At 40.6% G+C, this 20,558-nt stretch overlaps 1 protein-coding gene across 4 annotated transcripts in view; it reads right to left on the bottom strand.

Moving 5' to 3' along the window:
- Positions 1-98: 98 nt before the first annotated feature.
- Positions 99-20,558, bottom strand: part of arhgap17b (Rho GTPase activating protein 17b) — a 36,559-nt gene continuing 16,099 nt past the window's right edge. Inside the window, exons 4-21 of one of the 4 annotated variants that reach the window (XM_035954344.2) lie at positions 18,953-19,029; positions 17,859-17,970; positions 16,575-16,651; positions 16,316-16,418; positions 15,961-16,029; positions 15,788-15,869; positions 14,022-14,149; positions 13,388-13,499; positions 13,215-13,296; positions 12,995-13,075; positions 11,706-11,819; positions 11,522-11,613; positions 9,090-9,225; positions 8,079-8,348; positions 6,967-7,091; positions 4,548-4,952; positions 3,241-3,292; positions 1,203-1,343 (exon numbers count right to left, since the gene is read on the bottom strand). In XM_035954344.2, coding sequence (XP_035810237.2) covers positions 3,285-3,292; positions 4,548-4,952; positions 6,967-7,091; positions 8,079-8,348; positions 9,090-9,225; positions 11,522-11,613; positions 11,706-11,819; positions 12,995-13,075; positions 13,215-13,296; positions 13,388-13,499; positions 14,022-14,149; positions 15,788-15,869; positions 15,961-16,029; positions 16,316-16,418; positions 16,575-16,651; positions 17,859-17,970; positions 18,953-19,029 — 2,073 coding nt within the window. In that variant the 3' untranslated portion in view covers positions 1,203-1,343; positions 3,241-3,284. Of the gene's footprint in view, positions 1,344-3,240; positions 3,293-4,547; positions 4,953-6,966; positions 7,092-8,078; positions 8,349-9,089; positions 9,226-11,521; positions 11,614-11,705; positions 11,820-12,994; positions 13,076-13,214; positions 13,297-13,387; positions 13,500-14,021; positions 14,150-15,787; positions 15,870-15,960; positions 16,030-16,315; positions 16,419-16,574; positions 16,652-17,858; positions 17,971-18,952; positions 19,030-20,558 lie in introns of all 4 variants that reach the window. The other 3 variants (XM_035954345.2, XM_023283599.3, XM_035954346.2) reach the window with 3 other exon arrangements.

Genomic DNA, 20,558 nt, shown 5'->3' with positions numbered 1-20,558 from the left:
ACCTAAAAAAAATGCACCCAAGCCTACCACGTGAACTGACTACATTTCTTTGGAAAGACTTATTATGCTGACAAAATAAGAAAAAGCCGAAAGATGCATCAGGTTGAACGATCTTTAATCATCAGGAGTAATGATGCACTGTATAATGCATTATGTTCAGAAGAACCACCATAAAAATGCTGGGTAGTAATAAAAAAAAAAAAAAAAAAAAAAGCTGAAAAATTTCTTTAAAAAAAAAAAAAAAAAAAGTCGTGAAAAAATTATACACAAAGACGATTTCAATAATTTGGCTGTATTTAGTCAAAGCTTTGAGTTTTAAGTAGGAGTGATCAGTTGCATGTTATAATCTATTTAGCTGAAAAAATCCCTTTTCATATTAAAAAAATGAGCATCGAATACATTTTTCCGATTCAGCTCGGTGGAAATCAAGTAAAATCCGCCCTAGATTTGGATAATTAGAGATAATGAAGTAAAACTGCCTGAAATACCAAACACGGCAGTATCTGTGCTGTGGATGGACACCACTGGAAGTGTTTTTTATTGCACTCTTGCCAAACATTTGGTCATTAGCAACCTTAAAATAAGCTGATCAGCTCTGAATTTGAACTGAATGTTCTTTGGCCCACAGCCGGTCCTTTGGTCCTTTACTAAAAAAAAAAACTCATTCAGGCAGTTGAAACTGATACGCTGGAAAATGTCTGAGCAATTTCATGACAAATACATCATGAGTGGCTGGTTCTAATTCAAATATCTCCAAACAACTGAAAAAATACCAGTGGGTCTATGTGGGGAAATCTGTTACTTAAAGCAGATTCAGATTTCCAAAAGAATCTTTAGCATCGATGGCAAGATCTCAAAAAGAAACAGGAGAAGAGAGAAAGCTTTGCCAGCACCCTTTGAGGTCAGCTGCTATGTTATTGAGGTTACATGTTCAAGTCCTATTAGGCTCTGCAGTCCAATGTCAAAATCCCCAGCAGTAAATGGAGCAAGAAGGCTGAATGTGGAGGCTGGACAGGAGCTCTGTGGTTTAAACCACCGCTGCAGGATGAGCTTTCTGGTTCGAGTCAGGAGGAAAAGGTTTGTTTCCAGGAAGCCGTCCGGCGTCATGTGGGTGGAGCCTAAAGAGCTGGACGCGTTCAGGGGTTACCTGTCGGATATTTTAGCCGAATGTGGAGGTCAGTCTCCTCACAGAGCGGTGGTCTCTGAGTGGATGTTGGCGTCTGTCTGCAGGGCTGGGAGGGTGGTGGTGGTGGGTTCCTGGCCAGCAGAGCTCTCTCCTGGTTGGTCTGCCATCACCTCAGGGATGAAGGCTCGTCCAGTCCCCTTCAGGACGAGGCCTCCGTCTGCACAGCACAGTCAGGGCAGCAGTCAGCAAACAACATCAGCACACCAAACAACAGAATACACACCGGGGAGCGCACACACACTCAGTAAGACACCAAGGACTGCTCTTATTATTGTCAAATCTAATCAAACCTGGATCCTCTTAGAGGTGGATGCGGTTATTGGAGAGTTTCCTTGGTGTGTTAATCTTTGAATGCAACACGTTTTTAATGACGGTGCAAGAGAATGAACAAACAGCACACTGTTAGTTATCACAGAAACCTGTTAGCAGCCAGAAGCCATCCAACCTCCACACCGGGGAAACACAAGCCTGTTAGTCTGCAGGCGGTTAAAATGCAGGACAAACACACACCACTATACATGAGCATACAGTATCTCACATTTCTGCAAATATTTAATGATATCTTTTCATGGGACAACACTGAAGAAATGACACTTTGATACGATGTAAAGTAGTCGGTATACAGCTTGTGTAACAGTATAAATTTACTGTCCTGTCAAAATAACTCAACACACAGCCGTTAATGTCTAAACCGCTGGCAACAAAAGTGAGTACACCCCTAAGTGAAAATGTCCAAATTGGGCCCACAGTGTCAATATTTTGTGTGGCCACCATTATTTTCCAGCACTGTCTGAACCCTCTTATTCATGGAGTTCACCAGAGCTTCAGAGGTTCCCACTGGAACCATCTTTCACTCCTACATGGTGACATCACGGAGCAGGTGGATGTTGGAGACCTTGCTCACCTCCACCTTCCATCTGAGGATGCCCACAGATGTTCAACAGGGTTTAGGTCTGGAGACATGCTTGGCCACTCCATCACCTTTACCCTCAGCTTCTTTAGCAGGGCAGTGGTTGTGTTGGAGGTGTGTTTGGGGTCGTTAACATGCTGGAATACTGTCCTGTTTCTGAAGGGAGAGGATCATGCGCTGCTTCAGTACGTCACAGTACATGTTGGCATTCATGGTTCCCTCAATAAACTGTAGCTCCCCAGTGCTGGCAGCACTCATGCAGCCCCAGACCATGATACTCCCACCACCATGCTTGACTGTGGTCTTTGTGCTCCTCACCTGGTTGCAGCCACACATGCTTGACACCATCTAAACAAATAAGTTTATCTTGGTCTCATCAGACCACAGGACATGGTTCCAGTAATCCATGTCCTTAGCCTACTTGTCTTTAGCAAACTGTTTGCAGGCGTTCTTGTGCATCATCTGTAGTAGAGGCTTCCTTCTGGGACGACAGCCATGCAGACCAATTTGATGCAGTGTGTGGCGTATGGTCTGACCCCCCCCACCCCTTCAACCTCTACAGCAATGCTGGCAGCACTCATGTCTACTTTCCAAAGACAGCCTCTGGATATGACGCTGAGCATGTGCACTCAACCGACCATGGTGAGGCTGTTTCTGAGTGGAACCTGTCCTGTTAAACCGCTGTAGGGCGTTTGCAACCGTGATGCAGCTCAGTTTCAGACTGTCTTCAAATTTAACACACCTGCTCCCCATTCACACCTGAGACCTTGCAACACTAACGAGCTGCATGACACCAGAGAGGGAAAATGGCTAACTGAGCCCAATTTGGACATTTTCACTTAAGGGTGTACTCACTTTTGTTGCCAGCAGTTTAGACACTGAAGGCAATGTGTTGAGTTATTTTGAGGGGACAGAAAATTTAGTCATACAAGCTTTACATTGTATCAAAGTGTCATTTTTTCAGTGTTGTTCCATGAAAAGATATAATTATATATTTGCAGAAATGTGAGGGGTGTACTCACTTTTGTGAGATACTGCATGTATAGGGTGATGCTGCGTACAACTACACACTGAGCAAACGACGCACAAACATGCAGGCGGACACAGAAGCGAGGCCAAACGCATCAGCCTGTCAGATCCTTACCATTACCTGCCTTGCAAAGCTCATCTTACAGGCAGGCCGGCAGCTCACACATCTGCAATATTTACACATTTCCTGTCATGCTTCAGATCACCACAGTTCCATTTAGTGTGCGAGACACCGTGAGACAGAAACCAAAAGCCACAGAGCTTAAATACAGCGAGGCCCTGAGAGGAGGCTGAAATCACTCAATACTGAAGTTAACACAGTATCAGACGAGCAGCGAGTGATTTCAGAGAGAAAACATGTTTTACAAACGTCACTGAGGACGATGTGGTCCAAAGAGTACGTTTTCTTCAGTACTGTAGTTTTGCTATGTTCTGCCACTTTAACAGTAATGTAATTCATATTAATACTTCACATTATACTCTGCTTCTTGTATTCAACAGCTGTAATTACTAGAAACATTGCAACTTCACAATAATAACACAAAATAAAGTAGAATAAATAAATTATGATGCAGTATTACAGTTTAATTATTATAGAGGTGGACTTTAAGTATATTACACGTATAACAAATACGAAAATTCACATTATAACACCTTCTTCCTGCATATCATGTTATTTATTTTTGATATTTAAAGTGCATACTGATACTTCTACATCTTCACCTAAGTAGGATTTTTAAATTTCACTTTGTATTTATGCACACCACCTTTAAGAGTCCTGTTTTGTGCCCCACTGCACTGTAAAATGGTCAAACCATTTGGACCAGTTGGACATTTGCTAAAGTACTGTAGTATTCCTTTTCATTTTCTGCCACTCTAAACTTAGATACTACTATAATTCACAGTAATACTTGACATTGTGCTCTGCTTCTTGCATTCGACAGCTGTAGTTACTAGATTCACTGCAATTTCAGATTAATAACTCAAAATGAAGCAGAATAAATAAATTATGATGCAGTATTACAGGTTAATTATTATAGAGGGGGACTTTAAATATATTATGCGTATTACAAATTCTAAAATATATAACATTATAACACCTTCTTTCTGCATTTCATGTTATTTATCTTTGATATTTAAAATGCATATTGCCCCTGATACTATATATATTATTATATATTATTATTGATGCACACCACCTTTAAGACTCCTGTTTTGTGAAGTACTGCACTGCAAAATGGTCCAGCCAAATAAACTGCTCTATTTGGAGCTTAACGGAAAAACATGATCATAATGTAGTAAACATGTTGCACACACACATTTAGCACACTTTCTTCTACTATTTTACACTGAAATTCTGTGCTATTTCTATTTATATATTACTTTAAAAATACAGAAAAACCTAAATTTGCAACAGTTTACCTGTTATGATCTTGGAGGCGGAGCCACATATTCCGTTATCGTTGTCGTTTGCTGCAGGCTGCGGGGGCGGCGGCATGCTGGGTCGGGGTCGAGGCCTCGGCGCCGGCCTGGAGGGTCGAGGCAGGGACCCGGAGTGGTAGGAGAGAGGGTTGGATCCGTCGTGAGGCGGAGTGTCCGGAGGGGTGGGGGAGCTGGGTGGAGAGGACTCCGACTCCCCCTGGGCCTGCTGGGGCTGAGGGGGCTGCGGCGGCGGGTGGCTCGGGGCGTGGATCAGGGCGTCTTTGCTGTGCAGACGACGGGGCGTGATGGGCGGGTGATGAGGGGAACCGGGCGTCTGGGTGCTGCCAGGCTGAGAGGCGAAGGGGCTGGCCTGTTTGGGTGGAGCGGGGGCCTGTTTCTTGGTGCCTTCACAGGAAAACAGAATCTTTAGTTCAGGGGCCACATATAGGACCAGGACAATAACAGATAATAACCTATAAATAAATAAGAGGAATACACTCCTCTGAAACTGACTTCTACTTCATTTAATTATCTCCAACATTTCCAAAAATGCCCTCTGGCAACCTGCAGGAATGAGCATCAACTTGACAAGGCAGGGTTTTTTTTTAAAGTGAAGACAACACATTCCAAGTTAAAATGAAAAATTCTGCAAATAATTTGTGTAGCAGCTTCACTGAATGGACTGATAGAATGCTGCAGTGCAGATGTTTGGGCATCTGGAATGAACATGCCAACAAAACAACATTTTCCCATGGTTCCGTTTTCTTTTCTGTCCTACTGAATCTGACATCTTTCAGATAAAACAGAGGAAAGAAGTGTTTTTGACTGAAAACGTGTGAAAATTGCCACACACATCAGGACCGGCGATAAACTTGATATTTTAGGGAAATTGCATAGGTGTGAGCCAACAGCACCACCTGGAAATTACGGCCAGTACGTGACATAGCTATGAAATGTAGAACACAGATGTAACTCATCAAAGTGCATAAAAATGTAATAGACAACCATACCTAAAACACAACAGGAAGTCGGTCATTTTGAATTATGTGACATATTTTGGATGATTTTGTCCCAATTTTTGCACATTTTCAAAAGCTATAAACTCACATGGGGTAACCCCAACAGAGTTCAAATTTGGCCAGGATGTACTCCAGGCGTGGGTGATTAAAAGTTCTCAAAATGCTCCGCAAAAGTCTGAGGGTGTGGAAATGGCGGCTGGTGGAAGTTCGACAATTCGCCGTGACACAGGAAATGCTGTATTACTAGTCTGTACATGCTCTGATCTGCTGATCACAGTCCGGCCCTGATAACATACCTAGGTCGATATGCATTCACAGTGATAGCGCCACCTGGTGGACAGTTTTGATAGGTCGCCATCAAAAAGGCCAGAGGTCGAAATACACTCTCAGTCACAGCGCCACCTGGTGGACATGCTTGGATTGACTGACCAGCAAAGATGCGAGGATCCGTCCAACACTGTTAGCAGTTTTAATGTTGGATCGATTCCTCTCAAACTTGACTTTTACTTCATTTAATTATGACCAAAACTAAACTAATATTTATATTTATTGAATATTAGACAGCGATAACTCTTGAGTTATCTTTCCCTTATATTAAAATTGGTTTGATGATCTGAAACATTTAAGTGTGAAAACAGGCAGAAATAGAAGAAATTTGTCAGGGGGCAAATACTTTTCTCAGCACTGTATGGTGTCAACCACAAATTCAAAGTCTAACGGTCCATTATTGACCCAAGTTAGTGGTGACTGCAGTGTAAGTATCTGATAATTAGCGTTTAGAGACAGCTTTTCCAGCTTGACAAAGAGGTTTCTACTCTGAACACGCTGAGTTTTCTCTGGCCTGGATGGATACCTCAACTTGTGGATCGCAGTATCTATCTGGGGGAATGGGCATTAACTTGAATGCAGTTTTTTTTCCAAAGTCAAGACAAAACATTCCAAGTTAAAATGAGAAACTCTACAAATAATCACTATTGCAGCTGAACTGAATGGACAGATGGAACACTGCAGTGCAGATGTTTGGGCATCTGGAATAAACACGCTGACGAAACAAGTTCTGTTTTCCTTTCTGTTCTACTAAATTTGACCTCTTTTGGATATGGCAGAAAAAAAGGAGCGTAACTCCAGGATGAGATGTTATACTGTCAGCGTTCTGAATAATGAGCTCAATTTGCCTCGTTTGCATCTCAGTAACTGCCTTCATCATTGGTTACTTTATTCTAAATGGACATGAGGTGTATTGGCTGTTTAAAGGTTGTGTACAAACTTGAGCATTTTATATTTTTCACTTTGTAGAAACTTCTTATTTCTATCTTAAAACTGACATTTCTCTGTCCCTTCAGAGGAAAACAGTATATTGTTATACCAAACATCTGGAACAGGATTGTAGGTTTCGTCACCTCTGCGGGTCATGTGAGGACTCGGACCCCTGGAGCCGCCCTGAGAGTGGGGGGTTCCGACTAAGAGCTGGTGGGACGAACCATTCCTCTGGGGAGGGGGGGTGGACGTGAGCTCATGGGCGGGGCTGTGGAAATACAACAACAGGTGTAAATGTTAAATCATCTACATCTTCCTTTAGACTAACGAACAACACCTGAACAGGAACTCATGCACAATATACGAAACAATCTCTCCATTCACAGACGAATTACGTTTGATGAACCATTTAGAAAAGTGATAAAGGGAAAAGGATGCAGAATCAGTGATGCATGCTAAATCAGACGGACATGCTGATAAGCAGACAGACAGGAAGGACGTCTTTAAACACAGACTGGTTTCAGTCAGTCACCACAAGCAGTGATCAGGGTGAACTAAGCATCACATGATTTCCACGGCATCACATTCTTAATTAATGAAGCTAAATTAAAAGCTGTAGAGCAGGGGTGTCAAACATGCGGCCCACGGGCCAAAAGCGGCCGACCAGAGGGTCCAATCCGGCCCATGGGACGACTTTGTAAAGTGTAAAAATTACAGAGAAGATTTTAAATACAAATTGTAGATTTGTAAAACTATAAATTTAAAATAATTTCCAGACCATGACAAGTTGTTTTAATCATAAAGTAAAATAACAGATTGCTCATAACAGATTGAGGCATAATGTTGTTGAAATTGAATTATTTTTCTTTAGAAATTTCATGTTGTTCATAATGTTTGGTAAAAAGATTATTCCTTAAATGTTAACATTTTCAGAATGGACTTTTTTGCTCTAAAACAAAGGAAACATTAGGAGTTGTGGTTATTTATAGGTTATTATGCTGTGATTTTACTGGTCTGGATCACTTTAGTTCAAACTGGGCTGAATGTGGACCTGGACTAAGATGAGTTTGACACCCCGGCTGTAGACAGTGTTAATATCATGATTTTCTTGTTTATGACTTCCAGTACGGGAGCTGTAAATTAAAAACAAAACAATCAAACACAAGACAAACGTAAAAGGTGGCCGAGCTCCGGACGGGCTGATTGGCTGCGAGCAGACGGTGGAGTATTGTCGCTACCTCAGCTCGCTCCTTACCTGCTCTCCTCTGCGCTGAGCTGGGTTACAAACTGCACTGTGGCTACCTGGACCCCACCACCACCCAGACCACCACCACCACCACCACCACCAGCGCCGCTCAGGCCGGGCTGCTCAGCCTCTGCGGCCGGGGACAGAGGCTCGAGCTGGGGAGGAGCCGCGGCTTCCAGAGGGGGCAAAGGGGGATGGAAGGTGGGTGAGGTTAGTGGTGACTTTCTATTTACAGCGCCGGCTCTGCGAGGAGTAGGCACCGGCTGTTTGTTAGCAGAGCTAGGGAGGGGGGGAGAGGGGAGAGAGTTCAGGAGGGCAAACCAAACGCCATCAGACAGAGTGAAGAGGCAGGAGAGAAAAAAACCCACAAAAACAGCATTGCGAGACAGAAAGAGACGCGACTTCCTGAGCTGAGTGAAACCGGCTCAGAAAGAAGAACCCAAAGAGGACATAAAACCACATGACAGTGACCTTTAAAATAGAACAAGTTTTGAACATCGCTGCAGGGACAGAAGGAACAGATGCCACACCGTACGGACGAAATGCAACACAGGAAGCCCACACAAAACATAAAACCAGCAACCTACAGTGTGACCTAAGCTTTAATAGGAAATTAAGGAGATAACACAAGCAGTACACAGCAGTAACACAAGAGAAATGAAACTCAAAGTGGTGATATTGAAGGTAAGATATCTGGAAAAAAAGAACTTTTTCATCATGTTCTGTACCGACCGGGAGGAAAACATAACTGATTAACTGGTGACGAAACAGAAATCATAGAATACATCATTCCTTTCTTTGCACTGTGAGTAACTGGGAGCTATGCGAGGCTACGGAGCAGCTTTGAAGTCTGGACTGGGCAGATCTTCAGTGGGCGTTTCAGTGACTCTGATGGACTCGTCGGCCACTACATAAAGGGCCGACACTGCCGGGCCTCGGGACTCCTGCCTGCTCAGTGTCTTGGGGCGGGACGGGAGAGTGAGGGGCAGGCTGAGGCTGAGGTTGGGGCGAGACAGGTACCTGTCTTTACGGGGGGCGTGACTGTCCCCGTCCTGCCCCAGGCTGCCGGGACGCCTCCGGTCCAGGCCGAACTCGGGGTCCGGGGTGGATGGATGGGTGGGCATGGCGAACATGCCCGACACGTTGAAGTCCACCTCTGGAGGGAGGAAGCAAAAACACGAGAGACGGTGAAGATTATAAAGACAAACTGTCCTCAGAGCTTCAGTAAATGCCAGCAGACGTTTCACCTTCAGAGAGATCCTTCTTTAGTCCTAACAGATTGATGAGGTGTCCCAGATATACAGAAAAAGTAATGGCCCCCTATTTTTGCATATTTCTCACTCTTAAATGTTCCAAATCAACAAACTAATACTTAAAATTATTGAATATTATACAGGGATAACCCACAATACAGAGAGCAGTGTTTAAATGATGATTTACTGAAAATTTATATCATATTTGTGAAAAAATTGCTCCTTTGCAGAAATCTTCTATTTCTGCATATTTCTCACTCTTAAATGTTCCAGATCATCAAACTAATACTTTTATTTATTGAATATTAGACAAAAATTACACACAAAACACAAAATGCAGTTATTAAATTATGATTAATTGATGATCACCCCTGTGAAAAAGTAATTGCCCCCCTATTTTTGCACATTTCTTACTCTTAAATGTTCCAGATCAACAAATTAATACTTACATTTATTGAATATTATACAGAGAAAACCTACAAAACACCAAATTTAGTTTTTAAATGATGATTTACTGAAAACCGATATCACCTCTGTGAAAAACTAAATGCCCCCCTACAGAAATCTTCTATTTTTGCATATTTCTCACTCTTAAATGTTCCAGATCATCAAACTAATATTTATATTTGTTTCACATTAGACAGAGATAATCCACAATACATATAGTACAGTTTTTAAATGATGATTTACTGAAAGCCTGTATCACCCCTGTGATAAAGTAATTGCCCCCCTGAACCTAATAACTGGTCTGGTAGCAACGGCTGCAGTTAAATGTTTGTTCCAGCTTGTGATTAGTCTTTACATCACGATGGAGGAATTCTGGTCCACTCTTCTCTGCAGAACAGTTTTAATTTGGTCACATTAGAGGGTTTTTGATCATGAACTGCCATTTTAAGGTCTTGTCACAGCATCTGAATTGGATTCAAGTCTGGACTTTGACTCGGCCGCTTCTTTTTGAGCCATTCAGAGGTGGACTTGCTGGTGTTCTTTGGGTCATTGTCCTGCTGCAGAGCCTTTTTGTGCTTCACCTTCAATAAATTATTTTTTTTGTTTTCTTAGGTTATCTTTGCCTTACATTAAACACTGTTTGATGATTGGAAGCATTTAAGTGTGACAAATAGGCAAAAACAGAAGAAATTTGTAGGGGGGCAAATACTTTTCACAGCACTGTATGGTGTAACCCCCCAAATCAAATGCTAACGGTCCATTAATGGCCAAAGTCAGTGGCGGGGAGAATTTCAAAACTGCGATTTAAGTATCTGATAATTAGTGTTTAGAGACTGCTTTTAAACCTTGACATAGACTGTTAACATCTTGAGTTTTCTCTGGCCTGGATGGATACCTCAACTTGTGAGTCGCAATATCTATCTGGGACTCCTCCTCAGTCATTTAGAGCCCTTTAACAAGAGCTGAAAAGTCTTCAAGAGCCAAAATGAGAAGTCCAGTTGTCTTTTACTGAGGCTCTTATGATCACTAGAACCTGGATGACTGAGAATCTACACAGACGATGACAAAAAACTATAAAATCTAGAACAGACATTCTTGCATTTATAAATTTGGTGGCCATGGATGAGTTGAAATCTAAATTAGTCACACACTGATGTGTTAATTTACTGTATGTGTGTGTGTCTAATGCTACTTTGCTTATATTAGCATGCTAATACTTGTGAACAAGGTGATACTCAGCACATCAGCACTGTCATCCTGAGTATTTTAGCATGCTAATATTCACATTTGTTTAAAGGGTAATGTGCTCAGAGCTCCTTCATGCCTGAATTCAGCCTCAGGGAGCCACCAGCACGGCTAACGATTAGTTTTGTTAATTAATCTGGAATAGACTCCTCTCAAATGGATTTTTACTTTATTTTGTTATTTCAAACATTTCCAAAAATGTCCTCTGGCAACCTGCAGGGATGAGCATCAACTTGAATGCGTTTTTTTTTTTTTTTTTTTTTAAAGTGGAGACGACACATTTCAAGTTAAAATGAAAAATTCTGCAAATAATCACTATCGCAGCTGAATCAAATGAACAGATAGAACACTGCAGTGCAGATGTGTGGGCATCTGGAATAAACATGCCAATGAAACAACATGCAGAGTAAATGTTCCTGTAGTTCTGTTTTCTTTTCTGTCCTACTGAATCTGACCTAATTTCAGATAAAACAGAGAAAAGAAGTGTTTTTGGCTGAGATGTTTTACCGTCAGGGAAGAACCAGTCAGCATGTTGGATGACGAGCTCGATAATGGACACGACATGGACAGATGTAGCTGCAGCCATTTCAGCCAGCGACCTGAGAGCAACCAAAGAAAGGAGAGGAAGGTCAGTCAGCTCAATGCACTTTACATTTAAAACATCAGTATAAATAGTGTTCCGGATTCTCACCCATCAGCGTTGGGCCACAGCAGGTTTGGACCCAGAACGATGGAAATGTTGCTGGGAGTCATTTTATTAACCTCACTGTCCAGAGCCAGTTTAGCCAGAAACTTCACCAGATACCTGCAAAAGACTCCGACTGCTTTAAAACGTCCAAGAAACTGATCATCACAAGTTGGTCAACCCTATAAGATCTACCATTTGTGCAAGTCTGCCAGAACATATTCTTACATTTTTACATATTGTGAAATTTTTTGGAGTGTATGTTTATTTTCTTTCCATCAATATAACCTTTCTATCCCAAGTTTTAGTAATATGCATTGACTTATGTCTTAACTAGTGCAATAAATTGCTTAAAAGTGCAATAAGCCTAAAAAAAAATATTGTTTTTTTCCACATATACACTACCATTCAAAAGTAGGTCACCTAGAAATGCCCTTATGTTTGAAAGAAAAGCAGTTTTTTTCAATGAAGATAACATAAAATGAATGATAAATCCAGTCTAGACATTGTTAATGTGGTAAATGACTATTGTAGCTGGAAACAGCTGATTTTTAATGGAATATCTCCATAGAGGTACAGAGGAACATTTCCAGCAACCATCACTCCTGTGTTCTAATGCTACATTGTGGTAGTTAATGGTGTTGAAAGGCTAATTGATGATTAGAAAACCCTTGTGCAGTTATGTTAGCACATGAATAAAAGTGGGCGTTTTCATGGAAAACATGAAATAGCCTGACTGAACCCAAACTGTTGAACGCTGGTCTATTTCAAAATACAGAAATAGCATAGCTGTATCCTGTGTGCTTTATTGTGTATTTTTACAAACCCATCACTGCAATGAAAAAGCGCTCTGAGACCTGGTGAATGTATGAAATATTAGTCTAACTCCCCAGATTTTATATGCAAAAGAATGATTGATCTATTTTATCTGGTTTCAAATCTAAAACAAGTCAAAAATGAATATGCACCTATAGCACCGGGGCTCTATACGTTTAACATATATTTCAGCCACTGCGTTCAACCTTTTGGGTTCCTGATGAATGAGAGCGAAATTATGTCGCTTCAGGTGTTTTTGGAGGCGTGAAGAAGCAAAGAGGTTAGAGTTGTAAGCCTCAGAATGACATTTAGCACACTGGTCCATTCTGCCACGTTATTAGCCTTAACTGAAAGTGAGAAACGGAACTGAAACGAACTACACATTCAGTTCTGCTGATGCATTTTTGCTGCTGTGTCAACAACTTATTGCATCACGTCGGTGCTCCATTTGACTCGTCCAGAGCTGGAGATGTTCATACCTGAGGTTGGCTTTGTGAGTCTTTGGCAGTCGGTCACATGTCACCCATAAGTCCTGAAGCCTTTTGTCAGGGTCAGACACGCTGAGAACACACAAACATACTTGACATAAGTTCCAGAAAACAGCCTGTCAGCACTGAAGCACTACTCCAGGTGTGTTTAAAGCCTATTAGTGCCCCGTGAGAGTCTTTTTACAGGATATTAAAAGAGTCCTGTTCTTACTTGGAGGCCTGTATCCACTCGTCGTACAGGCCAAAAGTCATTAGAGGTTCAGGAAGTTCCCTGAGGTAGGACTTCAGGGCTCCTGCGAATGAAGAAAAAAGCTATGAGTAAAAAAGAAAAGGATGTGGAGCAGATGGTTTGACTTTTTTGTGGATTTGTAGCGGAGGTTGTACCGGCGACGGCGTGAGGATCAGAGTAGAACTCCTCGAGCTGCGAGGTGGAGCAGTCCAGCGCCGCTTTTAGCTTCTTCAGCTTTGAAGCTCCGGCTGCTATCCTGAAGAGACCCTGAAGGGGAAACGAGGAACAAATCAGTGCACAGGTGACTGGTTTCCTTCCTAAAAAGTAAAGAAGTGAGTCTGGGTTGGTAATAGCAAAGAGGAAGTGATGCAAACTGAAGTAAAAATGAGAAAGAGATGCATCTCTTTCAGGTAGAGAACCAGACGGCGAAACACTTCTGTTTCTGTTTATAAAAATGTCTTAAATTCTGCTCTGTGGGGAGTTTAGTGATACTGTTGCATTTAAAGAGTGCAACAGCGAACAAGCTAATGGAGAACAGATGCACACACACACACACACACACACACAGTTCATATTCCCGCAGGCCGACTAGCTGACCACGAGTTGGCCGCAGATGTTTCCAGACTGTACATGCCATCATTTCTAGAGAGCAGCGCCACATGACCCACATCTCCGTCCAGCTCAAACAGAGAGCAGCGGCAAAGTTTTACGGTAACAAATTTCTGTCCAAATTGGGCTCAGTTAACCCTCAACTTTGCCCTACTTCGGCAGAGTTTCCGCCATCGGTACCTCCTCCTTCATGCCAGTCTCCAGCAGCATCATGACGCAGGCCTCGATGGGCAGAGCGATCTCGCGGTTGCTCCTCTTCAGATGCTCCTCCAGCGCCGTGCCGAACGCAGGTTTCTCCATCCATGAGTCTAGGTGAGAGGAGCGTCAACAGTCCGTCATCGGCAGGAAATACTGATGCAATAAGATCTGACTTTAGTCTTTTTGTTTTCATTTGATCATCTGAATTCAGTCTTTTGAGACAGCGGAGCTCTCATCCTTGTTTCATGCACAGAAAAACTGAGCCCTTTGGAGAAAAAAGCTTCTCGTCACTGACACATTTAAGAGTATGAGCCTGAAATATGCAGTTTTCTTTCTGATTGTAGTGGTGAAGAAGCTACAAAACTTGGTAAATTTGCCATCTTTTGCATAAAATTAACAAACATAGTGTGAAATAAGCACGGTTAACCCTCTGCACATGCGTTTTTTTACTCCGCCAAGGAATGTGACGGAGTTATGTAACGGTCAGCGTTGGTTTGTTTGTCTGTCTGTCTGTCTGTCTGTCTGTTAGCAACATTACTCAAAAACACACTAACAGATTTGGATGAAATTTTCAGGGAAGGTCAGAAATGACACAAGGACCACCTGATTAGATTTTGGCAGTGATGCAGCTTATAGTCTGGATCCATGGATTTGATAAAGATTTCTGGATCACTACGAGATAGCATCATGATGTCACTGTAACCATGACAACGAGTGAACACTACATCAGCTGTCTGCTGACGATCACATGATTGTGATCCTGCTACAAATCCACGGCTGCAGACTTATCAGGACTTATCCATTGGAAATGATCCAAGGAACAATTAATTAAATTGTGGGGGTGTTTCTGAGTCCAATCAATTCCCGCCGCCTGCTACATATTTAGGTCATGTGATTCAGTATCAGTACATAACGTACACATGCAGAACACACACCTGTGCTCAGTGCAAGGTCACTTTGTTTGAGGGTACATCTATATTAAATGGACACATTCTATGTTGCTGTGATTTCTGATCATCAGTAATTAATAAACAAATGCTGCATTACTAAACAAAAAAAAAATGCTGCATTTCTGACAATGCTGTAAGGTGGAATGAACAGCTTTGGTGGAGTACTGTGCTCTGTGAGTGATTTTCTAGTTGTTCCTGTTACATTTTTCCTCACTGTGGGCATACAGGAGTCCCCAATCAATACTTAAAAATAAGATGATTCTGCACGCTATAGATATTTTTCAAATTACATTTGGAATTGTGTAAGCACAGCTTGTAGTTCTGCCTAGTCAACCCAAAAAGTCCCAGAATTTGTGTCACATGACTGTTAGTTGCAGCTCAGTTACTCATACTTTGCTAGTGGCGCTGAAAGATGCAGAATGTTCTGTTTCTTAGGGAATCCGTTTAGTGCAAATGCTTTATTTTGGGCAACTTTTTAAACAAGACAGTTATTTTGATAAAATATCCTGATTTTGAGCTCAGATTTTGTTACTTCTCTTGACAGAATGGAACGTCACAGATAAGTCATTCAGGGAAAATGTAAATATTCTATGATTTTTTCAAGTTTTACAGTTTCTGGCTCTGGCAAATGGTGTCTTTTTGGTGATTTTGTAAAGATAACCTTCAAATCCGCCGGCGAGTTTTAGAGCTCATTTGACATTTGAAAGTTATTTCGTGTCGTGCAATACATCTGTACAACGGAGACATGCAAACGTTATGTTTTTACACTGTTTGCATATAAATGTCCTGTTTCCTTACCTTGCTGCATTTGGATGGTTGGTATAGCTGCCTCTAGAGCTGCCAGAGACTTCCTGTGATAATCTGCCTGGGCCTCTAATAACTGGTAACACACACATAGAAACAGATCACACAAACAAAACTTGAAGCAGCATTTCAGAAAAGGCTTTACCACCACGCTGAGGTTAACCCACCATGACGTAGTATCGAGCATGTTCTCCCTCTTTGGAAGAGAAGCTGTACATGTCTGCAGAGAGCTGGTCCTGCAGGACGAGAAAACACATTTTTCCTTAAACAGCAGGAATGATTGCAACCTAAAAGCTTTGATTTACCAGAAAAGTCTGCATTAAGACACTGATGAGCTCCAGATGACAAAGCAATGACCTTTAATTACAAGGTGCTAACATTGTGCCTGGCATGTTCTATTCCTGGTACAAGGATTCCTTTGTTCACTTCATTAGATATGATCCTGAACTTCTGCAGAGGCTCCGACTGGAATGTGCAGCTATTAGATTCTCTATTAAATTCTGTATATGCAGCACAATCTACCTTGCATATTTCTACTTTATTGAGAGCTTCCTCCATCTCGTCTTTGAGCGAATCGACTTTAGCTGCCATGGCCTGGTTGTTGGACTTTGTTGCCTGGTACCACCTGGAGGTCAGAAAGTATTAAAAGATTTAGACAATGAGCAAATTCTGCAAGTTTTAACTTCAACCTCATCCAGTCCCACATGCAAAAAAAGAGCTCAGATATTTGAAAAACACTAAAACATAAAGGCTCCACTGATCGTTTTGTTCAGACTTGTACCTCGTCTTTGCAGAGTCGTAATCAAGAACCAGCTTGGCCAGTTGCTTCCTCTGCTTTAGAATATTAGGAATCTCCACCTGCAAGAGAAAAAGTGAGGAGCAGAAATATTAAAACACTTCACAGCAAGGGTGTCAGACTCATCTTAGTTCAGGTTTCACATTCAGCCTAATTTCATCTCAAGTGAGCCTCACCAGAAAAATCACAAAAAAAATCAACCTATAAATAACCACAACTCCAAATTTTTCCTTTGTTTTAGTGCAAAAAAGTCCATTCTGAAAATGTTCACATTTAAGGAATTATCTTTTTATGAAACATCATGAACAGCCTGAAATTTCTTCAGAAAAATATGTTCATTTTCAGCAATATTATGCCTCAGTTTATCATTTACACATTGAAACTTTCAGATCACAGTTTATCTACAAAGGCGCAAAACATTTCCTCATCTGGAACTGAACAATGAAGTATTTTACTTTATGATCAAAACGACAAAAGTCAGACAAAAAAAACAAAAAACAACAAAAATAAGACTAAATATTTCAAAAACAACACACAAAACGACAAAAAATTAGACAAAACAAAATAGACAAAAAAATTACAAAAAATGGACAAACGACAAAAATGAGACAAAAAAATTACACAAATGACACAAACGAGACCAAAAATGACAAAAGTGAGAAAAAAAATGACAAAAAACTAGAAAAACAACACTAGTGAGACAAAAAACACAAAGACACAAATGATACACAAAACAAAGAATAAAGCAAAACACAAAACAACAAAAATGAGAAACAAAGTGACAAAAACATGACACAAATGACAAAAGTCAGACAAAAAAACCAACAAAAACAAGACAAAATTTTACAAAAATGAGACACAAAATGATAAAAACAATGAGTAATCTAGTATTTTACATGATGATCAAAACAACTTGTTATAGTCTAGAAATTATTTGAAATTTAGAGTTTTACAAATTTACAGTCTGCAGTTAATGTCTTCTCTGTGATTTTTTTACACTTTGTAAAGTCGTCCCACGCGCTGCATGTTTGACAGCTCTACTTTACAGTCACAATCAGCACTGGGAGCAACTTTTTGTCAGTATAAATGATATAAATAGTGATACAGGCTTTGCTGAATATGGCACAGATCTTGTGCAGGCTCTTAAAATATTAAGCATGATTTAAAAAAAAACACCACAAATGCATCCATTTAGAACTTCAATGCAGCTACATGCAGGTTGTAAATAATCTGAAGCGTATGAGAGAGTGTCGGTGTCTGTGTTTGTACCTCTGCCAGCTGGTTAAGAGGGTCCAGAATATCTCTCTCGAGCTGCAGTTCGTGCTGCATCAGTTCGGTGGCTAACCTACTTTCAGCCTCCCCACACACATCCATCATCTTTCTGTTCACACACAAACACGCACAGAAGAATAACATGCAGAGACGACAGTTATGAACGCTGTTAAGGTAAATGTGAACTCCAGGTACTTTATGGGCGTCTTTTGCTTCATTTTTACTCACTGTGGGCTTATTTTTCACTAAAACATTAAGTTCTACGTCTCTATAGAAACAGCACAACCATGACTAGAAGCAGTTATAATGCCACATATTATAAAGAACAAACAAAAAAACTTTAATGTCTTCGGCTATTTATTTTACAAAAATAGAAAAAACCTGAAACAACTGTCCTCCAAATGCAAAAGTGTTACCAACACTGGAAGAGGTTGCGACTCTACAAACTATAAATATTTTACTACTTACATTTAAAATATCTTTCCATGAATAAACACAGCCTGCAGTTCAGCCGAACAGTCACAGAGTTTTAGAATACTTGCCAGTTGTGTTGAAGGATGCAGAATTTTATCTTATGTTTTATTTTTTGCAGAATATATTTATGCATACAGTTTGTTTTGGTATTTTTAAAAAGTAAGTCATGTAGAACTTGAGTGATTTTGCTGAAATATCACTATTTTAAGCTTAGATTTGATTCCTGATAGGACGGCAGTCACACATGAGAAGTTCAAGGACCACCGTAAAGTTAAATATCCAATGATTCTTTCAGTTTTTACAGCTTCTGGCTCTGATAAATGTTATTTTTGTGATTTTTTTCTGAAAGATATCATTGCTTTCAAACTCAGAAGCTAATTTTAGGGTTCAGAGGGTTAAATGCAAACAAAACACGGACAGATATACTTCTGATAGTTTATATTCACTCAAATACTCATTTTTAACGCTGAACTTGCATTATTTACAATCAATGTGATTTCAGCTATTAGAAAAGGGTCTCTTTCTGTCACATACATGCATACATGAGATTTAAACGCTGCTGAAACTGGTGTTGCATGTAATAAAACGTTGACGTTCAAACTATTTTCCCGTCTCACCCGATCAGACTCTCATCTCCCAGCTGGCCTCCTCCCTCCTGCATGGTCTGGGACAGCCCCGTCAGCGGCAGCTTCTTCTGCAAGAACACCAGCCAGTAAAGATACTTAACAAATGTACAGAAGAAAATCAACAATAAATAAACAACTAGGACTGATACACTCAAATAATCATTTTTATTTTACTACCTTCCTTATATATCATCCTTATATGGCCGGCAGGAGCGTAAAACAATAAAACTATGCTCCGAAAAGTTTGACAAATTGACATATAACAGAGATTCCTTGGCAGGCTTGTCAGTTTTATTGGCTGTATGGGCTGGGTTTGCTACACAGACACAGTGAGGCTGGCAGGAGGCCAGAGCTGAATATTTCTCTCCTGAGTCTCCCTCGTATCTGAGTGTTACATAAGGAAAGACGCTACGTGTTCACAGCACAAGATAGCAGTTCAGTGCTAACACTGACAGCACTGATTCACCATTACTTAACCCCCAGCTGCTTGGCGTTTGTTGTTTTTTTACTCTCTACTGGCACAATTCAGCTGAGATCTAAAGTCCTGCATCTCTATGGAAACAACACAACCATAGCTAGAAGAAGAGAGAACGCTAACATGTGTTCTGTACAGTAAAACTAAATTAAAAATGCCATAAATAGCAAAAAAAGAGAATTTCTTAGATTATTAATTATAGAAAAAAATTTAAAAATGGTACCCACAGATTATACCAATGGTTTCTCTACATACTGGACATATTTAACTATTAATATTTTTACAACATCTGGAAATTCTGCGATTCCACACTACTCTGCATATTAACTCATCACAGATGTTTCACCGTGCTGTATGTATCTCCCAACAACTTACTGACAACCTGCTCCTCTGTATGATGATTTACAGCCATGTTGCATTGATTTTTATTGCTAAAATGTGTTTTATTTTCCTCTCTGTCTCTCTGAATTGCCTCCACACCTGCCTCCTCTCTGCTCCGTGTAAATACATCCTGCAGTTCAGCCAAAAAGTCCCAGAATTTTAGTCATGTGATTTCTGGTCAAAGCTGACTCAGTGATGGCTTCTCGGTTGCGGTGAGGGGTTCAGCATTTTTTGTTTTTTGCAAAAGCTGTCCTGTGCAAATAGGTTACTTTTACAGATGTTTTTAATGAGACATGTCAAATAAAGTGAGTTTGATTGAATATCACAATTTTAAGTTTAGATTTGACCATCGATCTGACTATTTTTCGCAATTTTACAGCTTCAGGCTCTGATAAGTGGTGTCATTTTGGCAAATTTTAAACAAAACATGCTTTTCAAACCTACCTGCAGATTCTAGGGTTCAGAGGGTTCATTTAAAGCTGCTGTATATTAGTTAAAGTTGCTCTATATTAGCTAAGGTTGCTCTATATTAATTAAAGTTGCTCTATGTACTAGTTAAAGTTGCTCTATACTAGTTAAAGTTGCTCTGTATTAGTTAAAGTTGCTCTATACTAGTTAAAGTTTCTCTATACTAGTTAAAGTTGCTCTATACTAGTTAAAGTTGCTCTATATTAGTTAAGGTTAGTGTACATACAGCAGCAGTGACTTACAGTAAATGTGGCCTGTTGTTACGTTGCCGTG

Source organism: Amphiprion ocellaris, chromosome 19 (genome assembly GCF_022539595.1).
Source record: "Amphiprion ocellaris isolate individual 3 ecotype Okinawa chromosome 19, ASM2253959v1, whole genome shotgun sequence".
Lineage (NCBI taxonomy): Eukaryota > Metazoa > Chordata > Actinopteri > Pomacentridae > Amphiprion > Amphiprion ocellaris.
This window is presented reverse-complemented; position numbering and strand designations above follow the sequence as displayed.